General features: G+C 34.1%; 1 protein-coding gene across 4 annotated transcripts in view; it reads left to right on the plus strand.

Annotated features, from left to right (window-relative positions):
* The window catches only part of LOC138700016 (aminopeptidase N-like), a 69,611-nt gene that overhangs the window by 46,096 nt on the left and 6,692 nt on the right, over window positions 1-16,823 (plus strand). For all 4 annotated transcript variants that reach the window (XM_069826301.1, XM_069826297.1, XM_069826298.1 and 1 more), the window contains exons 12-15: window positions 1,171-1,354; window positions 6,075-6,280; window positions 8,925-9,092; window positions 16,209-16,352. In XM_069826301.1, coding sequence (XP_069682402.1) covers window positions 1,171-1,354; window positions 6,075-6,280; window positions 8,925-9,092; window positions 16,209-16,352 — 702 coding nt within the window. The remainder of the gene's footprint in view (window positions 1-1,170; window positions 1,355-6,074; window positions 6,281-8,924; window positions 9,093-16,208; window positions 16,353-16,823) is intronic.

A 16,823-nucleotide genomic window follows, 5' to 3' on the forward strand; every position in this document is an offset into this window, starting at 1 on the left:
TCTAAAAGTAGTAAAGTGTCTTTCTGTTCAACAGGAATGAAAACTTTCTTCAGCCAAGCTTTTACATAGAGTTTAGACAGTTTACCTGATAAGCTAGCACTTACTACAATATTAAAAGGGGTTTCCCTCTCTATCAATTGCTTTACTCTAGGACCAAATTCGCCCTTCATCTTCCTACAGTTCACTGTATTTTGAATCGACTAGATTCTGTAGAACGTATATTACATTAACTGGATTAATAGGTCTCATTTTTAGAAACTAAAATAGTGAAATAAAAGCAAATACTCTCAAATACGAATTAGGACTGCGCACAAACATAATAATTCTTATAGACGCTTCCAAACTAAATTTTGTTATTCTTCAAAACTTCTATACTATACAACCACATATTTTCATAACACCACTTCCACACGATTCATCAGAACACACTAACATACAACTCACAGTACCGTAACTGAAACCCCCTTTCAAATACACAGGGTTAGAGACATGATTGGTCAAGAGCGTGGTCGCAAACCGGTTCATACAGTACAAACGAATTCATAGCATAGTTATATATAATAAAAGTAATATAATACAGTTATATGAACACTTTTTAATGATTGAATAAAATTAATAAAATCGGTTAAAAACCATACATGTTTCGACTGAATTCATAGCATGTTGAGTTGCGTATTCTGGTTGCGTGTAAGAGCAGCATATGAGACGTGTAATTAAACACATATTTCTTTAATGAGGAAAAGCTAGGTGAGTGACTAGTACCAGATTATTTATTAACTCAAACTTAGCAATTGTGAGAATTTTTATCGAAATCGCAGTTCATAGGTAGAGAATGTTCCTTTGTTAGCAGATAACTCTACAATGATTATACTGATATCACATCTTCTGATCACTCAAAGAGGCGAAGGTAAAAAGTTCTTGCGGTCTGGCGAAGAAATGCAAGAGACATGCATCTTTCATTGTCCAAAATATTCTGCCTAGGGAAAGCCGGGCAGTGATTAAGAGCTGGAGACAACAAACAATTTTATTATCAATTTAACACTTTTTATCTTACGATGAAAGAGTAATGGAACGGAAATATCATATGTACTTCGGTACATTGAAATAATATACTTTTTATCTTGTTACAACTCATCCTTGTAAAATAAACTAACATTCATTCCGCACCAGGGTGCAGCTGGTGGATGACGCACTGGCCCTGGCGTGGACAGGAGAAATACAGTACCTAACAGCCTTGAACATCCTGAACTATCTTCAACAAGAGATAGAATATCTTCCGTGGAAGGCAGCTTTCAGTAATATCAATGTCCTGAACAGACTCATGAGGAGGACAATTGGTTATGGATCATTCAGGGTACGTTCTTAATATACAGGGTGATTCAAAAGCCACCATACACAGCAGATACTGTACTATGGAGCTTGTGTACGCCAGTGGCTGAATTTTGAGGTCCTCAATCCCTGATTTGGCCACCGTGGACCCGTGGAATGGCTGCCATGCTCCCCAGATCTGACACAGATGTGGGATCACTTGAAGGCGATTATTCATCAGGAGAAGATTAAGGGCTTTGACCACTTACGATGTCGCATTATTGATGCATGTGCTCAGATCCCTGTCCAGACTGCGCGCAGTACACGCTGAGTGGATCAAATGCACTGACATGTGCTTTCACAACAGAGGTCATATTGAACATATTTTGTAACCACATCCCTAACAAAACTGCTATCTATGGAGACTTTTGAATCACTCTATAATAAATTGTTATTAAATAATAAATTGAGGGGTTTGCCGGAAAAAGGGCGTATACGTCAATATGGTGAATTGAGATACAAGCAATCTAAGATTTTAAAACGCACCTGAATAAAATGTTATACAGATAGTGAACAAAATTATACATTAAATTAAAAATCTTAGCGAGTATAAATGTTTTGTAGCATTTAGGCAATTTATATTATTAAATTTCCTTATATTTGTACCATATAAAACTTCGGTCTATACGCCCTTTATCCATATAATGATTTGCTTAGGGGATTTAATGTAGATTTCAGATTTAAATTTCACACGGAATTGAAACAAAGATACATTTTATGACATTTATTATCTACTTCTAAAGTAATTTACATTATTTCAGATATACTGAGTAGACATTAAGTATGCTAAGCAAAATCTCTGAATATAACAGAAAAAGAAAAATCTCCATTTTTTGTGAACATAAATAAATAAAATTTATTCTTTGTATAATCCTAATAACAATAAGCCCAAAAATCTGAATATTGTAACAAATATCTTTATAGAACATAAAATATTTCCGTCTGAATCTACGAGTTTCATAAGTTTGTTTACTCTTAAAGCAAGGACAATAATGAACATAAAAAGCAGTCAAAGGAAACAACTGGACTGACTAAATTGAACTATATAGCCTATACTTGCTTAGTCTCTACCAAGAGAAAACACACAGTACCAGTATGCGGTAACGCGCAGCACTAACTCTACTTGTAGACTGACTGACTAAATCGCGCACTCACGCACGCACGCAGCCCTGTCCTGCAGGTATGTTCAGTACAATCATAACAAAATTTCGCTACTATAATTAGCGAATTATTCACTACATTTTAAACCGTTTTCCCGAAGAAGGGCGTAGAGGTCTATCCGCCTTTCTTCCGGCAAACCCCTCAATTATTACAATTAACTCAATTGATATATTTCATTCTCTATTCAGTGCAATTTCGAATAACCGAGCGATGTAAGGGCATGTTATACTAAAGAGAAGAAACGAACCGGTTGACTATAGACCTACTGAGATTCACCGAGTATCCAGGTTTCGAGCAGGCAATAAGAGTATACAGAGTGATTCAAAAGGTGAGGTCAACCGGTGAGGAGGTGATTCAGGAAGACATTTTCAGAGTAGGAAAGTCCTTTGCCAGTTTTATTTATTTGCAACCGTTTCAGAGTTACAATAGGTCAAACAGTTAATTTACATCTCATAATACTTACAAAGAATACTAATTTACCGCCAGTTATTTTGAGCTAGGTTTGTTTATAAAGCATGATTTCTACCATTGATGGAATGACAATGAAACACCCCGTGAAATGTGATTGGCCACCACGATCCCCTGACTTAACGCCTCTGAACTTCCTTCTATGGGGTTTCATGAAAGAAAAGATGAACGCTACGGAGATTACAGACAGAGATCACCTGATCCAGCGAATTAATGCAGCTGCAACAGACATCAGACTACGAAACGGGCTGTTAGATCTTGTGCACAGCGCAGTAAGAGAACGTGCCCAAGCATGTTTGCGTGCAAACGGAGAATATTTTGAGCAGCTGCTCCAATGAAGTACTGTAAATTAGTAATTATTATAAGTAAGTCACTTCAGTTGTAAGTAAATTTTTGGCCTTATGTAACTCTGAAACGGTTGCAAATAAATAAAATTGCCAAAGGACTTTCCTGCTCTAAATGTCGCCCTGAATCATCTCCTAACCGGTTGACCTTACCTTTTGAATCGCCCTGCATATGTAGACCCTACTACGAATATTATAATGATGTTCAACTATATGTATGCAAATATTATTTACTTTTTATGTAACTACCATCAGACATACTACCGGTGGCATAAAATAATTCATCACTGTGTAACGAAATATAAGTCACTAAGAATAATCAATTACTATAAATATTTTCGGTATTTGGAATTGTCTTATTTAACGACGCTTTTCAAAATTTGGTTATGTACCGTCAAAATTCAACTTTTGGCGAGAAATGACCATCAATTTTGTCGAGAGACATCTATTCTACCTGAAGAATTCTTTTACATGCCGAAAATCACATATTTCCACCACAAGGTGTTCAATATTTTTTTTTCTTTTCCTTCAAGATAAGATGGCAAAGCTAATATCAATTCCATTCATTTTGTTTCTCTTTAGAAAAAAAAAATAAAACTTCATCTGTTTTATATCTCCTAAAAATTTGCGGCATATATACAACTAAAATAATGAATTAAAAAGTATTTGTAAAAATCATTTTTTTCTAGTTGAGCAGGATATTAATATCCTAACAATTTTAAACTAGTAATTCCCAAATAGTAACTAATCCTGATATAAACTCACGAAACAATGAAGTGTATACGAAACTTACTCGTACATTTTTTTTTTACTTCAACAAGTCTGACCTATCCTAAGAATATGAGACAAAATAATACACACCTAAATAATTATCTGCTACTTTCTAAATATTTACAACAAACTATATATATATATATATATATATATATATATATATATATATATATTACTTATAAATATCTAAATATTACAATAAAGGCACTAAAAGAATTCCCAATTTCTAGTGGAAGAAATATTTATTCTCCTATCAATTATTTTAAATCAATCATTTTTCAAAATAATTAACAAAATCTATTAAACACTTGGTTCATTTACGAGATTTTTTAATTCTTTTCATTTCAATAAATTTGTCAATATTTGGAATAACAGATCTCGTCATGTTCAATCCCAAAGTGTTGTCATACTGCAGTCAAATGTATGAATCCATTTCTGACCACGTGACACAACACCACGCTCTCAGCTGCCACTCACTGTGTCTATACCGCTCACTTCTGTTGTCCGGCACTGCTACAGAATGATAATGAAATTGAGATAGTACGGAATAGTATTCATGCTTAACATGAAGAAACAGATGTTAATAAACAAGGAGCACCAAACTCTTCATAATCAGCTGACGCTGACAGATAGGCCATCCTGCCTCGGCACCTGAAAGAGACAGGTCCCATCAGCACACGTTAGCCCAATATAGGCCTACTGACGCACAGAACGATCTACTGACCAATAAACTTGCAAGCAAACACAGGCAAGCAGAACGCAAAAGCAACTTTTTTTCAGTAACGAAATTGTTCAAATATACAGGGAGAACCGTAAGTAATATTAATTTATGGGAGTTATTCCTCGAGATATTTCAAACAAAAAAGTTTAATATATTATTTCTCGTTTTTGCTCTCTTTCAGAGGCAAAAATTATTTTATGTGAAACATTTCATAGCGTGTTTTGGGAAAACCATTGATTTAATTACCAATATGCTCAATCAGTTTAAAAGAGAGCAGTTTATTATGATAATAAATGATTAAAAGAATTTTAGTTTTGCCCTTATATACACAGAAATTTTATCCGAACAAAATTTAACATTTTAAAATTCCTTTTCAGAATGAAAAGTTACATTTGTTCGGATCAAATTTTTGCACATTTAAAGCACAAAACTAAAATCCTTTCAATAATTTTTCATCATAATGCATTGCTTTCTTAATTTGACGGAGCATATTGGGAATTCAATCAATGGATTTTCCAAACACGCTATGAAATGTTTTATATAAAACAATTTTTATCTCAGAAAGGAAAAAAAATGTCCAAAGTTGTATTAAACTTTTTTGTTCGAACTATCTCAAAGAATAACCCCATGAAATTAAGACACTGCTTACGGTTCACTCTTTATATAGCTCCAGGAGTTGCCTCCTTTTTGCAACGAAACTATTGGAAGCTCAGCAACAATTCTATTGTAATTTACTACCAAATGCTCGGAATCACACCGTTCTTGCACTAAAAGGTCGCACATAGCCTATTTTTTAATTTATGAAACAAGCAAAACATTTCACCAAAAAGTGGAGCCACCTCCTTTTTGCAGGAACCTTTCAATTGCTTTGGTCTTCAGATATATTTAGGTGAATTGGCTGCTATCAGTTTTGTACTATGCATATACAAATTTGTATTACTGCTTCCCTCACATAAAATTGCACGCATTCCACTGTGAAATACATTGCAAAAGTAGGGCCAATTACTTACTCAGCGCCCAGTGGAGAATGTTGGAACATTGCACATAATGAATAGATGCACCGCATGCGTAGCCTAGGCCTTGGAAACTGTAAGCAGTGTTGAAGCATCAAAACAGTGCAGCAAGTGAAAGACAAGTTAATCATTGTTTTATAGCTATATCAAGATAAATGCTATTTCTTAACCATCCACACTGGCTAGTTCAGCAATATTATCTTAGTTGTGTTGTCATGGTTACAGGACTATGTCAGAAAACTGCTAGCTCCTCTCTACAAGAATATTGACGACATTTCCAACTTACCAAAAACAATGGATTTGCAAAAAGTAAGGCACCACAATCTGATTGTGACTTGGGCGTGCCGGCTACAAATGGGAGAATGCTTAGAGCAGGCCCGCACTCTCTTCAAGACCTGGATGGAGACCAAGGACCCAGACACTGAAAATCCGTAAGTATGCATATGTAGGTAGTTTTCATTTTAAAGACCTGAAAAAAAAATTATTCGATAATGAATTTTTAGATATTTAATTTATCGATTTCAATATTCCTATGGTCATAGGAAGCATAGGCCTATCATGTTTATAAAGAGAAATTTTGACACTGTTCTTCCATTTCCATGAATGACATATTTTCAATAGTTGTCTGTTACTGCATTATTGGGTTTGCCGATTCTTGCATTGAAGTAACCAAGGCTATTTTATATTATTTCATATATCGCTAAGTCGAGTTCATTATAAAATTATAATGTTGTATATTCTTTATGCCATGCAAATATATACTTATGTTATAACTTGTTTTGAAGAGTGTAATTATACAACCATTACGGAAAGGAAAAATTAAAATAATAATTGTAATTTATATCCACTTAAAACTATACAAATTATTTAGTCGTGTACAGAGATAGACGTTCATGGGCTATCACAATGTTGCTTTCATTTAACCTGGAAAAAAAACAAAGGAATAACGTATGAGCTAGATATAATCCTGCAAGAAGCTGTGGACAGAAGAATGAATGATGGTTGAGCAGAGAATATTTGCTAATGAGAATCGAAGAAATCTTGAACATACTGTAGGTTACAAAACCTATTACGGTCATGGCGGTGGCTGCGACAATGATGATGGTAATGTTTTTAATGATAACGATGGTGGGACGGTGGTTATAGTGATGTTAGTGGTTGTGGTAATGTTTGCGCTTGTGATGGAGGTGGTAATATTAGCTATGGTAGGGCGGTGGTTGTAGCGATAGTAGTGGTTGTAGTTTTGGTGTCACTTGTGATGGTGACAGTGATGGTTGTGGTGGCTTGAAGAACCCTTCTGGAATTATGTACAAAACTGACCGTAAAGTGAAAGTAACCCTTTATCATAAAAGTGGTCCTTCTAGTCAGTTTTCTCTTCTAGTATCACAAAGAAATTGCTAATTTCTTAGATAATCCTATAATATGATAATAGGGGAAAATAAATATACTGTAAGTTCACAGGGCTAACGGCTTCGAAGCTGGGTACCTGGTTCTAATGAAGTGCATAGGGGGCATGAGATAGTTACTCTGCCTGGCATAATAAAATTCACTTCAATTAAATTCCCCAATGTAAAAAACAAAGTTTTCTTGGCTTTTTAGTTTTATTATTTTTGGCAGGAACTAAGTTCTGACTAGGTGTACATTCTAAAACTTCAGTAGTAGGCCTACATATGTTATCAATTACTTTTCCAGAACCTCAAGCTTTTTTCTTATTTCATTTAAGTTATTTTTCATTTGTTCTATTTCGCGAATGGCCAGGATTACATTAGTTATAAAAAGCAATTCGAATATTATGTGTAAGCCCTAAAATTATTATACATCTTGAATACACAACTTTTAACACTATATCACTTCGGAATATTTATGATAGGAACTTTCTTGTGTTAAATATTATTCACGTACCTTGTTAACATGTTTCGACCTATTTTCGGTCATCTTCGGAACTGGTCGTTGTTGGTCTTGGTGCCTCTTGTTTCCTATGTGGGTGCGTTCGTAGTGTGGAGTCAAAGAGTGTGTGTGTTTTGAAGTTTAGTTGTGTGTTGAGAATATCGTTGGGGTGTGTTTTCGTGTGCCTGTATATTACATATTGTTCTAGTGTGTTGTGTTTCTGGCTTTTTGGTTGGATGTGCAGTATTTCCATGTCTGTGTTGATGTCTTTGTAGGTGTGGTTGGCATTTGTGATGTGTTCTGCATATTTGGAGGTGTTCTGTAATTTTGTTATGGCTGTGATGTGTTCTTTGTAACGTGTTTGAAATGATCTGTCTGTCTGTTCTATGTAGAATTGTTGCAGGTGTTACATTTGAGTTTGTATACGCCTGTGTGGTTGTATTTGCTTGTTTGTGTTGTTTGTGTGTTGAGATGTTTTTGTAGAGTGTTATTTGTTCTATATGCGATGTTGTAGTTCAATTTCTTGAATGAGGTTGCAATTTTATGTGTGTTTTTGTTTTCGTATGTTAGTGTGATGTATTTTTTGTGTTCTTGTGTTCTTGTGTTTGTGTTGTATTCTTCTGTTTTTTGTGGTTTTGTTTTGTCTTACGTATTATGTTCTCTATTATGTTGGGGTTGTATCCGTTTTCTTGTGCTATGTATTTGATTGTGTTTAGTTCTTCGTTGTAATCTTGTTGGTTCATTGGTATGTTGAGTAGTCTGTGTACCATTTTTCGGAATGCAGCTTGTTTGTGTTGGTGTTGTTTGACCACACCCCAACGATATTCTCAACACACAACTAAACTTCAAAACACACACACTCTTTGAGTCTACACTACGAACGCACCCACATAGGAAACAAGAGGCACCAAGACCAACAACGACCAGTTCCGAAGATGACCGAAAATAGGTCGAAACATGTTAACAAGGTACGTGAATAATATTTAACACAAGAAAGTTCCTATCATAAATATTCCGAACTAAAATTATTGTCTGTAAAAGTTTTCGGTATAATTCTGTATGTGATTATTTCTTTTGCAGAAAAAATTACTTTGTATCTAGAATACTGGAAAAGTGTAATTCAATTAAAATCTCTCGGTCCGTATTTTGCCTAGTTATTAAATACAACACTTGTTTCTGTTCTTACAGTATACCTCGTGACCTGAGATCGCTGGTGTACTGTACAGCTTTAAAATATGGCGGCGAGAATGAATGGAAATTTGCCTGGCAGCGGTATCTCAATTCCAACGTGGGCACAGAGAAAATTATTCTGTTGTCCCAACTCGGCTGTACTAGGGAACCATGGCTCCTGAGACGGTGCGTTCATATATTTTATATATATTAATGCTAACATATTATTTGGTAGTTTACAATGACATGAAAATATCAAAAATATCACTGATGTTTACATTTACCATTTAAGAAACACAATATTCAATACTAATAAACCTTGTTTAAAATATGGGAGGTTCATGAAGAGGTTCTTGCATTTCGGCCGCAGTTTCCAACGGGCGCGCGGACATCATAACCATCGATAGGGTTAAGGATAAGACCATGGCATTGGATCCAACCATTCGCTTTGAGAGAAATCTTTTATAAGCGGATGAGATCAATAAATAAAAGCAACACATTTATGAACCAAGCCTACCTTTTCCTCTTTTCTAAATATAATATACCTATTAACCAGTGCGTCGTCAGAAGTATGTTATTTGGAGCGAGAGGTTTCCTTCCACAGTCTACCTACCAACTATTATTGAAATTTAAATTCAAAATCTTCCAAATACGAAATATCCTATTACAAATTCTTAGAGAATCTACATATTATCCAATAGCATTTATATTTTCAAGAAAGATAATTTTGTCGATATGACATTTTGGCATTAAGCGATTCCCAAATTCAAAAGTTAGTTTTTTCAATTAACTAATATATATATATATATATATATATATATATATATATATACATATATATATATATATATATATATATATATATAACTGTTCTATATTCAGGATCCTTGTGGCTGATTATTTAACAAATCTTTCTCTTTGAAAAACTTGAAGCTCGTGTTTTCGGACACAACCATGGGTTGTAAATGCTTCTCGATCGATATAATAAGCCATCAGTGTATCATAGCTCAGACGGAAGGTACGTTTGCCTGATGATCCGGAGCTGTGCTTGGTCTGATTGCCTGCTTGGGTTCTGACGTGTAATGTCTATAATCGACCTACATTAACATAAAAAGTGAAATAATTTTGTGCAACGAAAATTAGTCTTCGGTTTCCATGGAAATGCTTACGTCATATCCGATAAACAGAACAATGTGAATGTGTCCATTATTATGTGCAAGGGGATTCCGGATACATACTATCCGTCCCTTGTAAATTGACCGGTGTTGATTCCGCGAACTAGCAGAGTGCGTCATCTTCTACGAATGCTTTGATCACACATGCTCTGCAATCGCCTACAATCCCTTGTATACAGTAACAGTGGCGACATCAGTGCCCAGCAGTCCTGTAAAATTGAGTGCGCAGTACATAACTACTCGGAAGAATTTATTATAATCTATGGGATGTTATAAGTTGCAATATATTTTAAGAAATTGCACTTTGACATGGTCGCGAAACAGTCGCGTGCACAATACACACGTAACTATAAAAAAATTAATACAAGCGATAATTAATTACTCACATGCAAATGGATAAATAACTATAATATTCACGGGATATTCTCATGTGTTTATACAGAGTGAACCGTAAGTAATCATTAAGTTCAGGGAATTATTCTTTGAGATTTTTCAAACAAAAAAGTTTAATACAATTTGTCGTTTTTGCTTCCTTTGCGAGACAAAATTGTTTTATATGAAACATTTCATAGTCATTGATTGAATTCCCAATGCGTTCAGTAAATTTAAGAGAGCAGTATATTATGATAATAAATTATTGTAAGAATTTTAGTTTCCCCCCCCCTTTAAATATGCTGAAATTTAATCCGAACAAATGTAACATTTTAAAATTTCTTTTCAGAACGATATATTACATTTGTTCGGATCAAATTTCTGCACATTTAAAGGGAAAAACTGAAATTCATTCTATCGTCTGTTATCATAATACACAGCTCTCTTAAACTGACAGCATATTGGAAATTAAATCAATGTTTTTCCCAAAACACGATATGAAATGTTTCATATATAACAATTTCATCTCGAAAAGGAATAAAAACGAGCAAAATTGTATTAAACGTTTTTGCTTGAAATATCTTACAGAATAACCCCCTGAAATTAATTATATTACTTTCGGTTCACTCTGTAAACGTACAATATAGCGGTTAATTATTAGTTATTATTTGTCTGTGGCTCAGAAACTGGTCTTCACTTGGTCTCTTAGTAGTACATTCCAATTTTATACATGAATTATTATTATTATTATTATTATTATTATTATTATTATTATTATTATTATTATTATCATTATTATCATCATTATGATTATTATTGGAGGATTCACTGTTATTCATACCTTATTTCATTCCGTGCATCAGACACGCTTAAATCTTACCGCAAATTGTATATACTCGTACTTATCCCAAGTCCATTACCTTACTCTTAATTATAGTACAGATGTCACACGATATCTCATGGAATTCCTCAAACCCTCTGTCACTTTTTTCTAAGTTATCCAAACGATAAGAAAAATATCAGATAATCTCATGGCGAATCCTCGGTCTCATCTCGCTGTTATCAATTTTATATCATCGACGCTAAATAAACAATTGAAAATAAATCGAGATAATGCCAAGTTTCATTTGCGCTTCTTAAGAGCACAATAAGTTACCACGTCTTCTTTGCCGTATATGTAAGACACGTGTACTTTATGCACGACGAAAAGTCCTTATATCGCTTCCATTGCATCAGATACAATAATTTCTGTGAACAATATCGTTTGTTATAGATTGTGCGTGGTGTCACACACTTCCGTGGCCATCGAAAACAATGATTTATAAAACGTAGCATTTACAAGGTAAATGTAAGTAGATCTTCCAGCGCCCAATTTTTACACAAATGAAATTTTCTTCCTCCACTTCTATTTTCCCACTCACCATCCACCTACCCTCTCCTTTCTAACACGTCAATAACATCCTATAACCATATTTTCTTATATCTTCCTCTTCTTTTCTTTCCTGTCCTCTTTAATAACCTATTTCCGTCCACCCTCTTCACATGTCCAAATCATTGCAATTGTTCAGTTTCCACATCAGTTCTAATTCTACCTAAAAAAATCCATATCTGTTCGCTGCAAATTTTTATTTTAATTTTACATTATTATTCCATGTTCTGCACCATAAATTATTAAACTTTTTACCACTGATTTATAAAATACGGATTTTGGCGTCTTTAATATTTGTTTATCCCGCAAAACTCGCTGAAATATTGCTACTGCAGATCAATCATTATTAATAGCCTATGTTTTGCTATTTCAGAAGCATTGTTTACTTTTTTTGTAATTTCAACTTCCAAATATTTAAAGTAATCACAAATGTGAATGCACCCTTTTGCATCTTCTACTTATAGTTTTGACCCGCTCTCATCAATTGGTATATATCGACTTTTATTGACATTTTATTTGTAATCGTCAATAAATTTTTGTATTCTACATTAATTTTCTTGTCATATACTGTATTCCATATCTTCATAGTCTTCAGCCAGCAGTATCTGATCATTGGCGAATTTTAATTTATATTTTATGTTGCTATTATTAACCGGATGTTACATTCCTTTTTCCAAGTTCTCAAAGTTTTCTGAGCATAAATTTTATAGAATGAAACCCCTGTCAATAAGCAAGAAGTCATGTGAGAACGTGCAGAAAGAATGCTCTTAGACCCGTATTTAAGCCTGGGCCACATGGATGGCAAAATTTTGTGAAAAGAAAAAAATTCAGCTGAAAATAAATGTTGAGTATTTTTCTACTTGGCAGATGCCTGCTTTAGATGTTAAATTGTTGTTACATGCTACTTATTTTTATAGTTTGACTGCTAAATTTCTAAAATTTGCATAACCTAATTAGTGGGGCGGCGCAAAATTTATTTTGAGCCCATGGACGTATAATTATCTGAATACGGGGCTGATAGTACTGATATTTATGTACTTATGTATTACACAATGTATTGTTATATTTCCATGACAATGTATTACACAACGTATTGTTATCATATTTCCATGACAGTGTATCACATAACGTACTTTCAGTTTATACACAACTTGAATCAAAATTGTTCACTACTCTGCATACACTAAAGAAATCCCAGTTGTGATCTACTGCAGCCATTGACAAATTTTTAATTACGATGACATTAACGGACGCAAGCCGCAATACACGTGAGGTAATATCAATTGAGGAGTACAGAGCACTCCTTTCAGATCCCAATGGCGTATTCTCAACACGAGCATCTGACATAGACTACACAATAATAACTTATAAGTGAACGAATTATATTTTATTTCACCGTAATTTTTACTGTGCCACAACAAGGTAGGAAAATACGTCACAATTTGCCACTCTTAATACAATTCGTAAATTTTCGTCTGTTACTCACGATCTGTGTTTAGATTTTACAAGTTTTCATTCAGAAAGCAACTGTTTGGAAATATACTGAATGTAGAGCCAAACATAGCAGCTACAGCATGTAGGATAGCGGCAGGCGACCTAAGATAGGCCTATACATATTTTTCTGTAGACAGTATTTTAATAAATCTAAGCCAGTCTGATGTGTTATACAATGGAAACATTTGTCCTCACTTATTTCCAGCTCTCTTAAATAACACGTCAGTCCATCTAGGAAACATTTTTAAACATTCATATTTCGAGTCCCTCTGTTGCTACAAATACAAGTTGCTTTATATTCAGATTCTTTTCTTCTATACATTTTCTTCATGCTTGGAATAACTCTTCTCCTGTTAAGTGGAATAACATCGAGCAAATATTCTTATAAGGAGAGATCCTTCATAACTCCGCGGATGAAAATTACCAATTATAATGTATCAATGACTGTGTTTTCACTTAAAGCGAGAAAAAGACAACAAATTGGTGCATCTTTGATTTTATTTCTCGTTCGGCTAGTTAATTATCCTTCGCATTGTCCGCGGAGATAATTTCATACTATTAAAAACATCAGATTATTCGGAATAAATAATGTTAAAAATGTTATTCATACATGTTTTAATTAACTCTCCTTCAATATAGTACGGAATGGTTTTTTAGATTTCCAAAGTAATAACATAATTTGCATTTAGTTCTCTTTCGCTCATATTTTAGTTTCGGAACTATTATTTGAATTTGGTTTTTTAATGTAATTGCTTCGACCCGTCCAGTCCTACTAAAAGAAAATTATTTTATCCTTATTTTCTACTGTATACATTTCCGTTTACAATAAATTAGATTGGATATTACCTATGATTTCGTGATATAATCATTATGGCATGGTCGTAATGTCGCTCGATGTTTGATTTATAATTATCTACTAGAATTCCAGAACACATGAGGTTTCTACATTGCCACTATGTGCACAACAAATACTGTTCCTTCCATTCTTCCTTAAATACACGTTTTCGAACAGACGTTATAGGTTTTCAGAAAGGAGCAGTCTAAATCTAAGCAGATAAACCCCCACTGATAGATGCGTGTGTACTGGAGTTGTAGGTGAGTTGGATGGAAGGGAGAGGGTGAAGCAAAGACAGTTTACTGCGCTGCCCCTGCGACGTCACTATTTCTAGTGATCACGATTATAATTTTGTCAATGCCTGACCTACTGTAGGCCTATATAGGAAGAACTTGCGTTATATTCCAATAAGCTGAAGTTGGTGTGTATTACAACTTGCAAGCTAACTTTAAGTATCTTTTATGAAGAAAATAAATGAGCGTGAAGTCTCTACGTGCCGCAGAGGTGGAACTCAAACTGTAAATTTATAATAATCTCTTGAAATGTTTGTGCAATTCGAGACAAAATATGGCTAAATTTAAGTTTTATACTTGATACTCTGCAGAATTTAAAAATGAAACAGTTATATTGTTGTTTAGTCAACTGTCCGAAGATAGGTTTGAACCTTATAAATGACACCAATAAGGCATCACTCATGAGGCAACTAAGTCCGAAGATAATGCGATAGGGTGGCCAGCTCTTCCCCCATTGCATACATCGCTAATCAGACTTCAACTGCTTACAAACAATTGTTCTTCCTCTGACACATATCATCAAGTGAGAATGTGGAGAGAACATTTTGTAGCATTTCCGGGGTGACTTTGGCACAAGCTTCAATGATACGGTTCTTTAAATGTTCCATATTCTAAATTTGCTCTTCATATACTAAGCTCTTTATGTAACCCAAAAGAAAAAATCAAGAGGTGTTAAATCTGGAGACCTGGCTGGCCATTCTACTGGTCCACGCCGACCAATCCAATGTCCAGGGAACTGTTCGTCCAGTCTGCTGCAATCTTTCTGTGGCTAAACCCACCAGAATAAAGAATGATATAAATTCTTCCCTCTTTCGATAATGCCATCACGAAAATCAAGAAATTTGTTGTAGGAAAGCTTCAAATAATCACAACAATGCATTAAAACTGTCACAAAACAGTAAAACAGGAAAAGTTAATTACCAAAATTGCATAAAAATGCCTTTTCCAAAGCCTCCTTAGTACTGTACCATGTTACAAAATATCTGTAGATGCAGTAACTAATGCTTGTGTCATTGTGACAGTTATCTTTAAATAACTTGAAAACGATTAGAGATCTCAAAACGGATTGCGCCATTGATTTTTTCAGAAAATTTCACATGATTTTGATTACATACATGACCCCCTTTCCATTTAAAATTTCAAAGTTGCATCCAAAAATGACAGCTTTTGAGATAGCTGAGAGCTAGAATCGAATGTGTTACTGGTAGAGCATTTGGTCTTACAAATACTGGTAACACCTATAGTAATTGAAAATCAAGCATATGAAAGATATTTATATGGTTCCAGACTTTTGATTCACTCTGCATTTCTATTATTTGTTTTTATTGTACTAATGTGCTCGTCTATAATTGGCCAACGGCTTTTGACCAGCACACAAATATCAATAAATAAATAGATTTTAGTGTATTACATGTTAAAAGTTTTGGATGTAATTTAGCTACAAAATTATACAAAAAAACACCAAAATTAACGCTATGCTTTAGACGAGCCAGATGTGAAACATTTGATAAACTGTTTTACGAAGTCTCTTACAAGAGATAAGGCCACTTTATTATTATTATTATTATTATTATTATTATTATTATTATTATTATTATTATTATTGTTGTTGTTGTTGTTATTATTACTATAGAAACATATTATATTAATAATTAGTATCATCGCTACCAGAATTAAATGTGTAATTGTTTATTCTGTCTTCAGATATTTGGAATGGATTCTAAACGAAGAGAGCGGCATCAGAAGACAGGACAGCTGGATCGTGTTCAAGAGTATTGCTGGAAATGAAGTGGGCTTCCAATTGGCGAAAGAATTCTTCATACAACGCATCACACATCTCCATAAGTAGTAAGTACTGGACCTTTGGATTGTTTAGAATAATATTCAAATAAATGCTAGTTGGCATGACATTGGTATGCTATGTAAAAGCCTTTATTACTTCCTCCGTATACGAGGATAAAATATAGTGAAGCTGATAAAAGTCGGTTTCGAGATTTTCACAGTAAAACACTTTTTCAACATCCTTAATACAGCAATTCCAGCATGCTATCCATTCATCTGCCTATACAGAACAATAAAATAACTAATATTACTATACCTATTTTCATGCGACTTTGTTCATGGAGGTTGCTATTTTTGAGCCGCCCAGAACAATACGAGCCATTCGCTCTTAACCCTCCTGTTACCAAGGTTTATTACAATTCTGTGGTGTTTGGGTCAAGGGAGATAAGTCATAAAAATGAGTTCGGAGATAAATGAAAATTAAACTTGAAACCCTTGTTACAAATAATTTTCTACACAAATAAAACACATCAACTG

The sequence above is a fragment of the Periplaneta americana genome, chromosome 5 (genome assembly GCF_040183065.1).
Source record: "Periplaneta americana isolate PAMFEO1 chromosome 5, P.americana_PAMFEO1_priV1, whole genome shotgun sequence".
In the NCBI taxonomy this organism is placed as follows: domain Eukaryota; kingdom Metazoa; phylum Arthropoda; class Insecta; order Blattodea; family Blattidae; genus Periplaneta; species Periplaneta americana.